Raw genomic sequence first — 17,653 nt, 5'->3', positions numbered from 1 at the left:
AGCTCAATCTTGCCCTCATAATCTGCTCCAGTTATCTAAAACAATGCCAACACACAAAGAGTTAGAATAACAGTAGTCCTTTCTTTTGCATTGCAGGACATACATCTAAGGCCTGTGATTTAAATTGCTGGGGATAGTGAGGTGCTGTCTGAGTGTCTCTTCCTGCTTGCTCAAGTCTCTTCATGTTGTCTCTAGTGGAGGCCTCAAGTTAGCTGTGTTCAGTGGTGGCTCATGGCTCTAAGAGCAAGCCTTTCCAAAGTCCCAGGCAAAAACTGCAAGGTGTTTATTACCTAGCTTCAGGATATGATTTTACTTATCCTGCTGACTTAACTATTTCCTTTTTTTTTTTATTTTGATAGACAGACAAATCTAGAGAGGTGAGGTAGACAGGGAGAGACAAAGGGTGACACCTGTAACACTGTTTCACTACTCATGAAGCTTCCCCCCTGCAGATGGGAGCCAGGGATTTGATCCCAGGGCCTTGCACATGATAATGTGTGTGCTCAGCTGGTTGCACCACAGCCTGGCCCCTAATCAACTATTAAAATACATTCCACATGCAAAAAAAAAAAAAAAAAGGTATAGACCTTACCTCTTTGACTAGGGGTGTTAAACAATTTGCCACCACATGTTTTTGGTCATCTACAGGCCTCCAAAACTTTGAGCTAACTTTTCAGATAGTGAGAAAGACTAAGTGGGGTGGGGTCGGGGGGGGGGAGAAACCGTCTGGGTGGCACACATCACAAAACAGTGCATTATTCAAGGGAGCTATTGGGTTCTTGGAAAAGTTGTGACACATTTTTGCTTTTATAAAACAAAAAAAGATATCATGACTTTTCTGACAATCCAATATTTTGCTGACCCTTGCCACTATATATTAAAATGTGTGGTTGGGGGCTAAACCCACATGCTCATCAACCTCCCAACTCTTCTTTCTCTTTCTTTCTCTCTTTCTTTTTGAGACAGGAGAGACAGAGAGAGAAGAGAACAAACCACAATACCACTCTACTATGTGTGGGTATTCTTTGTGATGCTTCCATATGCAGCCAGGGATCAAACTCAGGGCCTCACTGATAGCAAGACATGGTTTAAATGGAGCTCCAGCTCCTTACCATTATTTTTAATACCTCACAACATCCTACTACGTCCTTAGCAGGGTTTCCCAGATTCTCACAGGTGACAGCTGGGAGACAGCAATGCATGGGGAAGGAAAAACAAGTTCCCATATCATGGAGAAATAAAAAATCATACCCATGTGAAAACAATGAAACCAGTAGCTCCCCTCCCCCCCAATACAATGACTTGAATTTAAAATAAAATAACAAAGAAAAAGCAGTGGCCTGGGAGATGGTGCAGTGGATAAGGAATTAGATCATCAAACATCAGGTCCTGAGTTTGATCCCTGGCATTACATATTAGAGTGATGCTCTGATTCTGTCTTACTCTCATAAATGAATAAATCTTGAAGAAGGAGGGGGGAGGAGAAGGGGAGAGGAAGGGGAAGGAGAGAAAGGAGAGGGGGAAGAAAGAAAAGAAAAGCCAAGTACTCTAGTGGTCTCTAGGCCTGCTCTGGTCCAACAGGATCCACCACTCAGAAACTGGTTGAGCCTGTTAGATTACTTAGTTCTCAAAGTCATGGTTTCTTTCTGTGCAAAATCCAAGTAATACTATGACAGTGGCCCAGAAAACCAACTTCACATAGCTTCCAGTGCAAAGCATAACTGACCAATACCCCTTGCCCCAGCTCCTCAGCACCAACAACTACCCACTATTATTCATCCTGAGCTTGGTGCAAAGGCCCCTTTACTAGGACTGCTTATAGTCTTGGGAAACTTTTTCAGAGCATTACTGTAGTATATAAAGCTCTCTTTCACCCAACTTCCTGTCCTTGCCTCTTTCCTCCACAACAATGGCAACAGCACCCAGGTCCAGCTCACTGCTCAGGATCCCTCACAAATCTCTGCTCCAATCCTCCCATTTGCCTTTTCTTGGAGGTACAGCCGAAATGAAATGTAGAGGCTGCTGAGAGCATTAAATAAGTGGGGGTTGAGCATTTAGTCAAGGCCTAGCATATGGCTGGCATTCACTCAATGAGCACTTATTGAGTCCTTGCTGTGTATAACTTTAGCCTGGTGTCCCTATGGAGGTCACTTTCTTGAAGTTTCCTGTGAACTCTTGCTGAGGGTTAAAGTCCCAGCTCTTCAGTAGGACAACAGGACAGAGAACAAGTCCTTGAAACTCTGACCCCCTAAGGGGTCTCAGCACACACACCCTCTCGCCCCTCCCACTCCTTATATCTAAGCCTGTAGTAAAAAATAACTTCCATCTCTCCTCTTTTCTTTCAAATAGAAGCCCTCATGAGCATCCTAAGATCCAGTTCAATCGTGGGGTCCTAGCTGAGCTCAGCATGCACCATGGATCAGTATTTGCCACACTGAGCTGCAGTGACTGTCACAGTGTCCTGCTAACAGAGCCTGTCTATCCCGGTTAAGGTCCCATGCGCCCACCGCTTGGTAGATCCGCAATACAGGCCCGCAACTGGGCGTGTGAGTCTAGAGCACTGGGGACGGTAGTGGGGTTGACAGCCGGGGCTGGGCTATGCCTGGCGGGCGGTCGCGGAGCAGCAGGAGCCGGGAGTGCAGGGCCATCCGGCAGGCAGGGGCGGAATCGGCGGACGCCGCGGGGCCCAGGACCCCGGCCGATCTCGCCCCGCCCGCTCCCCGCCCGGCAGCTGGCAGTCTCACCCGGGATTGTGGCTAGCCTCACCGCCCCGCGCTCCCCTCCGCTATTAGCTGCGGCCCCTGCAGGGAAAGCGAAACAAAAGCCGGCTGTCCGGGCCCCGCCTCTGCCCGTGTTGCAGCCCAGGCGCACTTGCCAGCCGCTGAGCCGGGAGCTGCCTGAACACTCCGAGCCTCAGGGTCCTGCACAACGGAGTCTTGTTGCTGCTGGTGCTGGGTAGCTCGCCTGCACCGCCCGGCCTGGGAGCCGTCTGAGGCATGGGGAGGTGCTGCTACTACGTAGTGGGGACCCTGTCCCTGCTCCTGCTGGTCACTAGCGTCACGCTGCTGGTGGCCCGAGTCTTCCAGAAGGCCGTGGACCAGACGATAGAGAAGGTGAGGAGGGGCGGTGTGTGTTTGTGTTTCTCTCTCTCTCTCTCTCTCTCTCTCTGTGTGTGTGTGTGTGTGTGTGTGTGTGTGTGTGTGTGTGTGTGTGTGTGTGTGTGTGTGTTGGGGGGCTGGGGGCTGGGGGCTGGGGAATATGCATTGGGGCGCACTTCCAGCACCACCACCCCCAGCACTCCCAGCTGAACCTTCTCTTTTCTTTGTTTTCTGGGGTTAGGATTAAAGAAGAATCTGGAGGGAAGGATGGACATTCCCGTGTTCCCTTGATGATAAAAACATGGGTGGGATTTATTTCAAATTATGACTGTTTTTTAAAAAAGAGGCTTTCACTTGTATTCTTTCATTTGCACATGCTCACAGCCTTCCCTTCACCCAATCTCTGCTGGGCTCAAACTCATTTCCTTTTCACGTCATGCAGAAGCAAACAAAACTAAACGAAAAACACCACAAGGGAGGCAGGTCTTTGGGCTGCTTGGTTGCCTTTGAAGTGGTAAGGGGCTGGGGTGAAAAGAGAAACGGGTGTGCAGTCTACTGTGTTCTTACCCCTAAACTAGGCAGGCCTTTTGGCTAGTGCCACCCCATTCCATAAAAACCTGCCTGTTTAGCAGCTTGGCCTTTGGTCCAACTGTGTTGCTTTTCTCAACACTGATTCTTGATCTTCTCAAGCAGCCATGTGTTTTAGGCAAAGATGCATTTAGATTCTTAACAGGATCTGAAGATTGGGACTTGTCTCTTCCTCTATGGGCTGGAGAGCTGGTCATTTTAGACTTCATCTTTTGACTTGCAAAATGGTTATTTCTTCTGCCTTTTGACTCCCACCCACCAATCTGTGTAGAAAGACGAACAAGAGAGGGCCGGGTGGTGGCACACCTGGTTGAGCGCACATGTTACAGTGTGCAAGGACCCAGGTTCTAGTACCCAGTCCCCACCTGCAGGGGAAAAGCTTCACGATTGGTGAAGCAGTGCTGCAGGTGTCTCTCAATCTCTCTCCCTCTCTATCACCCCCTTCCCTCTCAATTTCTGACTGAGTCTATCCAATAAATAAATAAATATTAGAAGAAAGAAGAAGAAAGATGAACAAGAGAAAGTTACTGGGATCACTTTTTCCTAAAGCAGTCTTTCTGAATAGTTACAACCACCTGCCTAGTTTCTTTCACTGTTTGGCACTTGCAGTTGGCCAAATGAAAGAACTCAAGAGTTTGGTCATTGTACTCAGGTTAGTAAAGTTGTCTCCTTCCAGTGGGAATAGGCATTTTCTTGTAATGGAGATTTCCAAAGGCTACCTACCAATAACTTGAAATCTGACAGCTAAGGGAGGCTGGGGGAAAGTACCATGGCAAAGATGAATATAATTTCTTTAAGTTCATGGGGCTGAAGAGATGTCTCCAGTGGTAGAAGACAGGATTTGCATGCTTGAGGTCCCAGGCTCAATTCCCACAGTGTATGGCAGAATTGGTCAGAAAAGAAATGGCAGACCTAGTTTCAGTGTTAAGTCAGCCAGAGATTGTGCATTACTATTCTGCTCTTCTGGATCACATAGAGTGACAGTATAGAATAGTGGGAAAGAGGTCAGCTGTCTGGGCAAGAATCCAGGCTTCACTACTTGGGTGACCATGGGATATTGACCTAACTGAACAACAACAACAACAAAATTAAAAAGACTTTGGCATCAATCTGTTATTTTGTAGTCAAGGAAATTGTGAAGGTATGTTGGGAGGTTTCAGGAGATAGCTTGCTGGGTAGAACAAAAACCTAACCTTGCATGGGCCTGGGACTGGAGCCCTAACACCACATGATCATATGGGAGCACCATGGCATCTTGGAGCTATCATGGATGGTAGAACGGTGTTATAGTGTCTCTTCTCTCCTCTCTGTCTCTTCCTCTCTCACTATTCTCTTTCCAGAAAATAAACTGTGGGGAAGTTGATCAGTGGTGGCTTAGTGCACAGGTGAGGGCCTGGACTCATTACCCATACTGCAAAATCAGTTCACATGATGACAGGCAGTGGGTGGCACCTCAGTGACAAAGCACAGGACTTGTAAGCGTGAGGTCCAGAGTTCAGTCCCTAGCACTGCATGTGCTGGAGTGATGCTTTACTCCTCTTATGTTCACTCTCACTAAATACATAAATAAAATTTTTAAATTTTAAATAAAAAAATGAATGATAGCAGCAGGGGTAGATAGCATAATTGTTATGCACAGAGAATCTCATGCCTGAGGCTCAAGAGTCCTAGATTCAATCCCCTGCACCATGATAAGCCAGAACTGAGCAGTGCTCTGGTAAACAATAAAATATTTTTAAAAAGTAAAAAAGGGAGTTGGGCAGTAGCGCAGCGGGTTAAGTGCACCTGGTGCAAAGCACAAGGACTGGTGTAAGGATCCCGGTTCGAGCCCCCGGATCCCCACCTGCAGGGGGATTGCTTCACAAGTGGTGAAGCATGTCTGCAGGTGTCTCTCTTTCTCTCCCCCTCTCTGTCTTCCCCTCCACTCTCCATTTCTCTCTGTCCTATCCATCAACGAGAACAATAATAACTACAGCAATAAAGTAACAAGAGCAACAAAAGGGAAAATAAATAAATATTAAAAAGTTAAAAAAAAAAAAGAATGATAGAGTGTACTAACTGCTTTTATAGTAACGTGACATGAGAAATATAGACAAATGACTTACCAGAGGCCAGATGGAGAGGTTGGGCTATGTGGCTCACTTTTCTACCCTGAGGATGACCACACACCTTGGTCCCTGTAATAATCTTTGTTTATTTTCCTTTGTGCTGAGGTATTAATGTGCATCTTTATTTTTTTCTCTCTCTCCCAAAAGATCTTGACTTGATAATACAATCTACCTTCACATACCAGTCTTTCATTTCTTGGTGTTAAATATGTCCATTGCTCTCTAACAAGTTGATGTTCACTCAAATCAGCTTAAGAAAGAGGGTATTTTTCATTTTGCAAAGTTGCAAAGTGGAGACTTCAGCACAGCTAAGCTTCCTGAGAGCAATGCAGAAACTGTGAAGTCATCAGTAATACCAGCTTCTTCCGCTGCTCTACCCCAGGCTCCCTCTCAGCTACCTCTGTTTATCCCCAACTCAGGCCCAGGCTGTTTATTCCACTGGAACTTCCCACCCGATCTCTTCCAAGTCTCCAGCTTCCAAGTCTCCTGGGAACAGGCTTTTTCTCCTAGTTTCTCTTTCCAAATATGTAATAGATAATGTGATTGTCTCTGTACAAGCAGGAGCCCTAGATTTGTAAACAGAAGCAGGATCCTTGCCTCTTTTTAATTCCCAAGCAAAGGTATCCCAAATTATCCTCCCTGGTTTTTATAGATGTGACCTTATGACATCAAAATCATCTGATGTTTCTTTTAACATCTTACAGATTTACATTGGTCCTGAGTGCCTTCATCCCGAACGGTTAAGACATTAAAACAGACCAGTAGTTCTACGTGTAGTCTTTAGATTCTAGGAACTACGTCAAACCACACTGTAGGGAATTTAAATATATATATATATATATATATAACTCACTAGTCCTGCTGAATCAGACATGTAGGAACAACCTCTAGGCTAACAAGCTAATTGTGAAATCCATGACTAATTTGGATAGTATATCAGCCCATGTCTTTACTCCTTACAATGTTCTTTTTCTTTTTTATTCTTTATTTTTGTTTATTTTTCTAGTAAATAAAAATATATATCATTGGGGCCAGGTGGCGCACGGTTGAGTGCACGTGTCGCAATGCGCAAGGACCCAGGTTCAAGCCCCCAGTCCCCATCTGCAGGGGGAAAGCTTTGCGAGTGGTAAAGCAGGGTTGAAGGTGTCTTTCTGTCTCTTTCTGTCTCTCCCTTCTGCTCGATTTCTGACTGTCTCTATCCAATAAATGAGTAAAGATAATAAAAAATTAAAAATATATATCATTATAGAAAAATGAAATTTTATGACAAAATTGAATAAAGATGATGACTGTTAACATATTTTTTTACTATTTCACTTTTTTTTTTTTTTTTTACTATTTCACATATATTATAGTGACATTGATAACCCTGGAGAGAAAAAAAAATAATATAATGATCCTGTTACATTTCTATAAGGCTAATTTGGAAATTATTCAATATCTTACTAATGCTCTCAAGTCACTAGATCTTTTTTCTAAGCACGTTGTCTATTTATATGTCTTTTTAATTCCCTCATGAATCCTGTGTTAAAGATAGCATCTTGGCCACCAGTGGTGCTGATTCAGCAAATTTATTGCCTTCCCTGTGTGCTAATCAAACTAGACTAGAATGTTAGCACTCTCATGATTGGATTACCCCACAATTCTCCATTGGCTTTGGATCTTTCAGAAATTTTCAATTCATGTCATAATTTAGTATTTAAAGCTGTCCTGCACCCTCTTTGAAAGCAAGTGTCCTGTCACTCAGCTTTGGATTATCTTCTCATTCTACCAAATGCAATGTCTTGCAAAATAGATAGACAGTAAATACTGCTTGGATGAATACAAGAAAATGGTTTTGTTTGCATATTATTTTTGTTTAGCTTTGTATTTGTCTTCTGTTCTGCAGAGCAGTTATAATGAAATTGTCTAGAAGTGTCCATCTGCATGATGTCCCAGAGAAATCAACACTCTGCTCTCCAGCTTTTCGTGTGGAAGGTAGAAGCTTTATTTTGTAATATGAGAATGGGGATTTCCTTCCCTCAAAAGCTTGTTCCCTATTCTTAAAATATAGGTATCCCCCACCACCCAATGCAGATTTCTAGCTTCTCTTAAAAAGTGGATGCTCAGCAGTAGTGAGTCCACCCTGAGTCCTGCTGAGCAGTTGTCTGAGCAAAGAGGCTGCCCTCTGGTGGATTCTCTTTCCTTGTCCCATCCCACCACCCTCCCTGATCTCCTAACCACAAGAGCCAGGGAATGTATGATAATTCAAGCTTGATCTATTGTCTCAGAGTTGAGAATTATCTGTCTACCAGATCCTCTTTATAAAAATAAATAAATAAGGGGTCGGGCGGTGGCGCAGTGGGTTAAGCGCATGTGGCGCAAAGCGCAGGGACCGGAGTAAGGATCCCGGTTCGAGCCCCCGGCTCCCCACCTGCAGGGGAGTCGCTTCACAGGCGGTGAAGCAGGTCTGCAGGTGTCTATCTTTCTCTCCCCTTCTCTGTCTTCCCCTCCTCTCTCCATTTCTCTCTGTCCTATCCAACAACGAGTTGCGTCAACAAGGACAATAATAATAACCACAACGAAGCTACAACAAGGGCAACAAAAGGGGGGAAAAATGGCTCCAGGAGCGGTGGATTCATGGTGCAGGCACCCAGCCCAGCAATAACCCTGGAGGAGGGAAAAAATAAATAAATAAATAAATAAATAAATAAATAAATAAATAAGAGCAAAAAGAAAGACAACAAGTGGTCCGGGAGGTGGCACAGTGGCTAAGACACTAGACTCTCAAGCATGAGGTCCTGAGTTCAGTCCCTGGGAGCACATGTACCAGAGTGATGCCTGGTTCTTTATCTCTCTCCTCCTGTCTTTCTCATTAATAAATAAAATATTTAAAAAAAAAGAAATAAAGAAAATGAAAGGTAGTCTGAGTGGGTCATGTGTTTAGCAAAGATGGAAATGGTAGCATTGCTTCACCATGCAGGTTCAGTCCCCAGCTTTGGTGCCTTTTTGTCTGTCTGTCTCCTCTGTCTCACATTTCTCTCTCTCTCTCTCTCCTCTTTCTTCCTCTGTGAAAATGTCAGCCTAAAGTAGTGAATTATCCACAATGAAGCAAAGAAAAAGAATTGGGCTTACTAAAAAGAAAAGAATCGGGCTTATTTATTTGTAGAAGCAAATACAACTATTACAGTTTGACACTCAGATAAGTGTTCAAATTCACCTTTCACTCACTCATTCACTTTCGTGTGTGGTACTTTCACTATATGAGTTTTGCACCCTTTCTAGAGAGAATGAGGTGAATGTCATTGCTATAATAATGTCACATTATTACAGTTGTAACATCTAATTCCAATTTTAGGGATATTCACTTTTAACACAGTACTTCTGAGTATCAAGAGTAACGGAAGGAAGAGGAGACACATAAAGAGATGATGAAAGCACCACAAACAAGCTTCACTTATTTCATTTTTGAGAGACAGAGTCACAAATAAAATAATAAGACTGATTTCACGAGTTACAGAACTGAACACTGTTTTGATAGCCAAACTTCTGATTTATTGATATCTTGAAATTCAGTCTTGTCCACTCCCTCAGCCACTGCATACACTGATGTCTTCAATTTTTATCTGGGTCTTATGGTGAAGTTTCTGTCTGCTGGCTGCATTTTTCTTTGGGAAGTTTTCAGCCTTGTTTTTCTTTTCTTTTCTTTCTTTCTTTCTTTCTTTTTTTTTTTTTTACTTGTTATGTTTTAGTGAGAGATACAGAGAGAATGACACAGAGAGACATCAGAGCACTGCTTAGCTCTGGTTTATGGTGGTGCTCAGTATTAAACCTGGAACCTTGGAGCCTCAGGGGTGAAAGTCTTCTTGAATAACCATTATACTACCTTCTCCAACTTTCGGCCTTGTTTTTACATTTATAACTAAAAACTTTTATTTTATTCTAGATATGGACAGAAATTGAAAGAAATTGATGAGGAGATAGGGAAGGGCAGAGAGAGAGGGAGCGGGAGAGATGCAGCCCTGTCTCACTGCCCATGAAGTTTCCCCCTTTGCAGGTAGGGGCCTGGGGCTTGAACCTGGTTCCTTGTACATTGTAACTCTGCACTCTACTGGTTAGCCTGTGTCACCACCCAACCTACTTGGAAACTTTTTTTTACTTGTTATTGGATAGAGACAGAAAGAAATTGAGAGGGGAGGAGAGATAGAGGGAGAGAGATAGAGAGACACCTGCAGCGCTGCTTCACCACTTGTGAAGCTTTCCCCCTGCAGGTGGGGACCAGGGGCTTGAACCTTGGTCCTTGTGCACTGTCATGTGAGTGCTTAACCAGGTGTGCCACGGCATGGCCCCCCACCCAGAAACTTTTTAAACAATTCTTTATAGGTATTTTGTAGCAAGAGGTTTTTTTCTTCCTTAGGATAACTATTTTGCTTCATTATTCTGTATGTAACTGGAGGTGGGTGGGATACACTGGTGATCTGTGCTTATGCAATTCCATTGCTCCCAGCAGATTCTTTCTAAATTATGATAGGGAAAGAGGCAAAGGATAGACACCACAACACCTGTTGTGCATGGTGCTTCAGTGTGGTGCTAGGGGTTTGAACCTGGGTCCTTGAGTATGGTGAGCTTATCTAGTGTGAACTCTACTGGGTGAGCTTATCTTCCAGCTCCATCCTGTATATGATTTATAATATGTACATGCAACAGCTTACACATGAGCTAACATTTGAGCTTCAGTTGTCAGATATCATTAGCTGGAATCATTATAGTTGCAAATAAAGCAAAATGACTTAAGCAACAATGACATCAAAAGGAAAGAAAAACAGGGGCCAGGTGGTAGTGCACCGGGTTAAGCGCACATAGTGTGAAGCACAAGGACTGGAGTAAAGATCCCAGTTTGAGCCCCCGGCTCCCCAACTGCAGGAAGATCACTTCACAAGTGGTGAAGCAGGTCTATAGGTGTCTATCGTTCTCTCCCACACTCTGTCTTCTCCTCCTTTCTCAATTTCTCTCTGTCCTGTCCAGCAACAACAATAACAATAGCAGCAGCAGCAACAACAATGGAAAAAAAAATGGCCTTCAAGAGCAGTGGATTTGTATTGCAGGCACTGAGCCCCAGTGATAACACTGGAGGCAAAGGGAAGAAAGAAAGAAAAAGAAAGAAAGGAAGGAAGGAAGAAAGGGAGAAAGAAAGAATACCAGTTTGTCTATTCCTGAAATAAAATCAGAGAATAAGAACAGAATCTCAGCTGTAGCTTATTTCTTATTCTTCAACGGAGAAATAAAAACAGTAAGAAGTAGAAATTACTGGAATTTCTGCAAGAGTCTAGGGCAGCTTGCTAACTTTGAGGGAGAATTTTTAAAGACAACCAAGCCAGTTGGTGCTAGACATTTATTAGTCTGGAGTCCTATGAGAACGGTGCTCACATTACTAGGCAGAGTCCTCAGAAGGCATCCTTTCTGGCTGAATTTAAACTGTACAGATGCTAACATAGATGCTCACGTTGTGTTTAATTATTAAGTACTACTTTGTTGAACTAAAAGAACAATCAGCAGTGCTCTTGAGTCCTGAAAGTTTCCTTAAACCTAGTATTTGTTCTCATCAAAGACTAATGCAATTCCCTGAGTGCTTATTTTTATCATTTGAAAGTGACTTAAACTAGGACAGCTTGTTCAGCAACAGTCTTAATTCTCTTCCTGAAATACTTCTCTCTGACTTGAATGAATGTCTTGTGACTGTGTCACATCATGCCAGCTTTTCGAAGAGGCCGCTGATCTAGCCTTTACCTGGAGAACAGTGGACAGCTGGGTGTTTCTAGTGTCAACTTAAAGTGTCTACCAGGGAATGACAGGTGGCAGGCTATCAGAGAATGGCAGAGTTTAGGTCAAATATTTTAGGCTTTATACTGTGAGTAGTGAGGAGAGTGTGTAGTGCAATAAGACATTTTCAACTAGACTGTCTGGAAACCAAGGTGAATAACGGGCTTCAAGGGAATAGAGCTAGGTACTGAAGAGATAGCTCACCAGGTAGAGCTCTAGCACCTTTCTGTGTGCATAACCCAGGTTTGAGTCCCAACATCAGTTAAGAGATGTCATGACACCAGAGGAAGCTCTAGTGCTCTATCTTTTCTCTCTCTCTCTCTTTGAATGAAAAAGTTCCCAAGTGGTGAAATTGCGTATGTGTGAGACCCCACCTTAGCTAATAATAGTAGTAGTAGTAATATAATAATAATAATAATATAATAGAGATAGAGGTCAGTCAGTAGTCTATTATAGCACTGTCTCAATATAAGCCATTAATGAATGAGCTTAGGAATAGAAATAGAGGCAAAAGGTCAGTGAGATCAGTAAGATTAATGAATGACTGGAGAAAAAGTCATGAGTCAATTTTTATCTGTGTGGACTTTGCACAGCTATGAGAGGTCAGATGGGGACTTTTGGATGGATTAATCCAGCTGAAATGATCCAGTTCATGGACATGGGTCTTTCTGTGGGTTGAATCACTGCATCTTGCATAAAATTGACTCTTACATGTCTGCTTGATGTCCTTCACTAAATTTCCTCTGGAAAACAGGACTTATATCTATGGACACATAAAAAATGCTCAGTTGGGGGCCAGGTGATAGCACATGGGTTAAGCACACATAGTATAAAGCACAAGGACCTGTGCAAGGATCCTGGTTGGAACCCCTGAATCCCCACCTGTAAGAGGTGTCGCTTAATAAGCGGTGAAGCAGGTCTGCAGCTGTCTTCCCCCTCCCCCCCCATCTTCCCCTCTTCTATTTCTCTCTGTCCTATCCAACAACGACAGCAATAGCAACAACAATAATAACCACAACAACGATAAACAACAAGGGCAACAAAAAGGGATCACGCTTGAAATTCAGAGCCTTACCTCTGTGTCATCCTCCCCCCTCCCCTGCCACCCTTTGGTTCCTTTATTTACTTTCATGTAATCTTACTTTTCTAGTGTAACTAGCAATCTCAGCTGATTGCAGAGTTTGTCTGCTGGCTTCCATTGGAGTAGAATCCTGAGTAAGGAGGGTCACTCATTTGCAAGCCAGGTGTTGTGCTTCTCCAAGCAAAGGGAAAAGTTCCTCTTGACTAGGGAAGTAAAGGGGCTTGTTGCATGAGCAGAGTGAATGACTTCCTATGTCAGCAGTCTTAGGACTGAAGGCTAGGGTCATTGCTTGTGAATTTCTGGGTTCTTCTTTGCAGAACAAATTCCTGGCGATGTCCCATTGTGTATCCCAAGGATCTAAGATGGATAGTAAAAATTTGAAGTCAACGCAGAGCCTTCTCTGAGCCATCATGTGTCAGGAAGATGGGGTGCTTTCTTTGGACACATTAGCATAACCAGGTCATGCAGTCATTTGTAAAACTCTGGAGCTCAGGTCCATTTTTCTCAGTGCCCTCACATTTCAGTGCCAACCCATCCTCACTGTTGCCTCACGTAATTGCCCTACTTCCGTCTCCTCCAGGGCTGACGGCTGGTCGCCCAGGAGCAGAGTCCAAGTGATGGTTTCTCCAGGTTTTGGTCTCTTTGGGGTGGGGCTCAGGCTGTCTCATTCAATCTGAAGTTCAGATAAACAACCAATAATACCTTAATATTAGTATGTCCCATGCAATATTTCAGTTCACTTCAATCTATCAGTTGTAACATCCTCTTTATTTACTGCATCTGACTCTGCTACAGTTTTTTTTTAATTTCTTGAATTATTTGAATGTAAATCACAGACATCACATCCTTCAGTATGCCTCATCTAAGCATTAAGGCACTTTCTTACATAACAGTTATCGCACTTTGGGCAAAATTGTGTATACTGTTTTGATATGTTAAACCTTGCACTAGGTCCCTTCTCAAGCATCCAGCTATGTGGGGTGGAGGAAGAGAGATTTATTAAAAGTGCCGAAGAGCCCAAATTCTTGAGGACAGCATTTGAATGGAATAAAAGTAAACAGATGCTGGTTTTAGGTGAAATGAGATGCTGATGTGACTTTGGAAGTTGACCAGAATAAGAGTGGTCATTGAGAGGAGGGTGACTTATGGGGTGTTGGGGTGGAAGCAATTTGAAGGAAGAAACTCAGGTCACAACAGAATCTGTTGTCAATGTGATTCTGACATGCCTTAATTTTTTTATTAGTGATTTAATATTAATTTACAAAGCCATAACAGGGGTATAATTCCACACCGTTCCCCACCACCAGAGTTCTGTGTCCCCATTCACTTCATTAGAAACTGCAGTAGTGAGGGGTGGGCGGTAGTGCAGCGGGTTAAGCGCACATGGTGCAAAGTGCAGGAACCAGCATAAGAATCCCAGTTCTGAGCCCCCCCCCCACCCCCACTGCAGGGGGGTCACCTTACAGGCAGTGAAGCAGGCTTGCAGTATCTGTCTTTCTCTCTCCCTCTCTGTCTTCCCTGCCTCTCTTGATTTCTCTCTGTCCTATCCAACAACAGCAGCAATGGCAACAATAACAACTACAACTAGAGCAACAAAATGGGAAAAATGGAGCAGTGGATTCTTAGTGCAGGCACTGAGTCACAGATATTAACTATTGTTTACATACATGGGTGTGTGTGTGTGTATGTGTGTGTGTGTGTGTGCGTGTGTGTGTGCGCGTGTGTGTGTGTGTGTATGGTTTTGTTTGTTTGCCCACTTTTTTCTACGGTCCTGAGAAAGCCTAACACTAAATGGTAACGAGGATGTAGAGCAAGAGGAACTCTCATTAAGTGCTGGTATTTTCCAAAGTAAGTTAAAACCTTACCCATGCTTATGCTGGTTCTAGTCACAATAGCTAAAATTTGGAGGGTGTCCTTCAAAAGTAAAATGGACAAATAAAACCACGATACATTTATACTAAATTATTATTAGTTTCAAAACTAATAAGTCAATAAGTCATAAAAGACATGAAAGAAATTCAATGCATAATGTCAAGTGAAAGAAGCCAGTATGAAAGGTTATATATATATATATACTATATAATTCAAACTGACAGTCTGGAAAAGGCAAAATTATGAAGGCAACACAAAGATCAGTGGTTGTCAGTCGCTTGGGGAAGGAGGCATGGTATAAATAGGTGGAACATAGTAGATTTATAAGGCAGTAAAATATATATTTTTAAATATTTATTTCCCCTTTTTTGCCCTTATTTTTTTGTTGTAGTTATTATTGTTGTTGATGTCATCGTTGTTAGATAGGACAGAGAGAAATGGAGAGAGGAGAGAAAGACAGAGGGGGGAGAGAAAGATAGACACCTGCAGGCCTGCTTCACTACTTGTGAAGCGACTCCTCTGCAGGTGGGGAGCCCGGGGATGGAACCGGGATCTTTACCCTAGTCCTTGTGCATTTAACCTGCTATGCTACCACCCGACTCCCAACAGTAAAATACTTCTATATCAGAGTGCTTCCTATAATACTCTAAAAGCAGAGTCCTAGCATTACAAGTCTGTCCAAAACGCACAGAATGTATAACTCCATGAGTGAACAGTAAGGTAAACCATGGACTTTAGTTACAAATAATACATCAATATTGTTTTATTAACTGTAAAATACTGATAAAAGATGATAATAATCAGGGAACCTGATTTGGGATTGAGACAGTGTCTGGAACTCTAAACTTAGTGTTTTATTTTTTTTTTCAGCCTCCATACTGCCACCCAAAACCAATTTTTAGAAATTGAAACTCTGATATCAATTAAAAATTGTCACCAGTAATATTGCTGGGGACCAGTATCTGACATACTTTTGAAGATTATTTTATTCATTTTTTTCTTTTCAGTATGCTAAGGACTGATCAGAACCTCAAGCATGTCTGTGCTCAGCATGTGGTTACCATTGAACTCCATTCCCAGGACCTATTGTTAGCTTTTTCACTTGCCTTGTTTACACAGAGTTCCCTCTACTAAAAATTTCTTCTATCTTGAACTTTCCTTAGTTAGTTTGTAACTTGCAAGGACAAATTCAAGTCAGACTGCCGGACAGTTTGACCCTCCTAGAGAGTATTTTTCTTTCTTCTTTCTAGAAACACTTCCTCTACTTCCTCTGGTCTTTGGGCTGTTGATCACCTGAGAGCTGGATGCAAGCCAGGTGAGATAAACACAATTAACCATCTGCTAACTTCTTACTTGTTGGTTCTTCTGGGGTTTGGAATTATTTTTTTTCTTTTTTTTGTTTTTGAAATTTTATTTATGTTATTTTATTATTTTTTTTTCTCTTTTTTGTTAATTTTATTGGAAGGTTAGTGGTTTATAGTATAGTCTGTAACACATAGGTACAACCTTTCATCTCCCCTGTATTGGTGTCTAGAGGACACAACAGGATTCTAATGTCCTTTCATTCTGTTTCTTTTGATGTCATCTTAATAGTTCCAGTGAGGTAGGTGCTAAGATTGCCATATTATTTTACAGATAATTACATTGAGACACATGTAAATTAAACTATTTGACCTAGATCATACAGCAAAGAAAATAACAGAGCCTGACTATTCAAATGTAGTCATAGGTCTCTTAAGCCTTGTACCTCAATTGTTTACACTATGTAAGTCTAGTTAACTAGCAAGAAAAAAATTGGCCATACAGATTTTACCTCAACATTAGTACCGACTCTTCTTGTGAATGTAACTGACTGTGGTAGGTGTGATAGCAAATAGAAACAGAGATGTGTGTGTGTGGGGCGGGGGTCAACAGAAACAATCATTTCTTTTTGCCCACTGCTGTAACATATGGTTGTAGAATACATGCCATGCCAAAGAGAAACACCAGTGTTAACTCCATGATGGGAATATTCTCTCTAAAGAAGTTTGATTTTATGTGGAATCCTGTTTCTTTCCTTTCTTTCTTCTTTTTTAAATTTTTATTTTTATATTTGACAGTAAACACAATAGTTTGTACATACATAACATTTCCTAGTTTTCATATAGCAATACAACCCCCACTAGGTCCTCTGTCATCCTTCTTGGATCTGTATTCTCCCACCCACCCACCCCAGAGTCTTTTACTTTGGTGCAATACGCAAATTCCAGTTCAGGTTCTACTTGTGTTCTCTCTTCTGATCTTGTTTTTCAACTTCTGCCTGAGAGTGAGATCACCCCATATTCATCCTTCTGTTTCTGACTTATTTCACTTAACATGATTTCTTCAAGCTCCAAGATGGGCTGAAAACGGTGGTCACCATTTTTAATAGCTGAGTAGTATTCCATTGTGTACATATACCACAACTTGCTCTGCCACTCATCTGTTGTTGGACACCTGGATTGCTACCAAGTTTTGGCTATTACAAATTATGCTGCCAAGAACATATGTGTACACAGATATTTTTGGATGGGTGTATTGGGTTCCTCAGGATATATCCCCAGGAGAGGAATTGCAGGATCATAGGGTAGGTCCATTTCTAGCATTCTGAGAGTTCTCCAGACTGTTCTACACAGAGGATGGACCAACTGACATTCCCACCAGCAGTGCAGGAGGGTTCCTTTGACCCCACAACCTCTCCAGCATCTGCTGCTGTTACCTTTTCTGATGTATGACATTGTCACAGGAGTGAAGTGGTATCTCATCGTTGTCGTGACTTGGAGCATTTTTTCATGTGTTTCTCAGCCTTTTGGATCTCTTCTGTGGTGAATATTCTGTCCATGTGCTCTCCCCATTTTTGGATGGGGTCATTTGTTTTCTTGTTGTTGAGTATGGCAAGCTCTTTATATATTTTGGGTATTAGCCTCTTGTCTGATGTATGGCATGTAAAAATCTTCTCTCACTCTGTGAAGGGTCTCTTTGGTTTGGGTAGTGGTTTCTTTTGCTGTGCAGAAGCTTTTTAATTTGATATAGTCCCATAGGTTTATATGTGCATTAGTCTTCTTTGTAATTGGATTTGTTTCATTGAA

The 17,653-nt window shown here is 42.4% G+C and overlaps 1 protein-coding gene across 1 annotated transcript in view; it reads left to right on the top strand.

Moving 5' to 3' along the window:
- Positions 1–2,614: 2,614 nt before the first annotated feature.
- Positions 2,615–17,653, top strand: part of SCARB2 (scavenger receptor class B member 2) — a 77,997-nt gene continuing 62,958 nt past the window's right edge. Inside the window, exon 1 of the mRNA XM_007519818.3 lies at positions 2,615–3,113. Coding sequence (XP_007519880.1) covers positions 2,997–3,113 — 117 coding nt within the window. The 5' untranslated portion in view covers positions 2,615–2,996. The remainder of the gene's footprint in view (positions 3,114–17,653) is intronic.

The sequence above is a fragment of the Erinaceus europaeus genome, chromosome 3 (genome assembly GCF_950295315.1).
Source record: "Erinaceus europaeus chromosome 3, mEriEur2.1, whole genome shotgun sequence".
Classification (NCBI taxonomy): domain Eukaryota; kingdom Metazoa; phylum Chordata; class Mammalia; order Eulipotyphla; family Erinaceidae; genus Erinaceus; species Erinaceus europaeus.
This window is presented reverse-complemented; position numbering and strand designations above follow the sequence as displayed.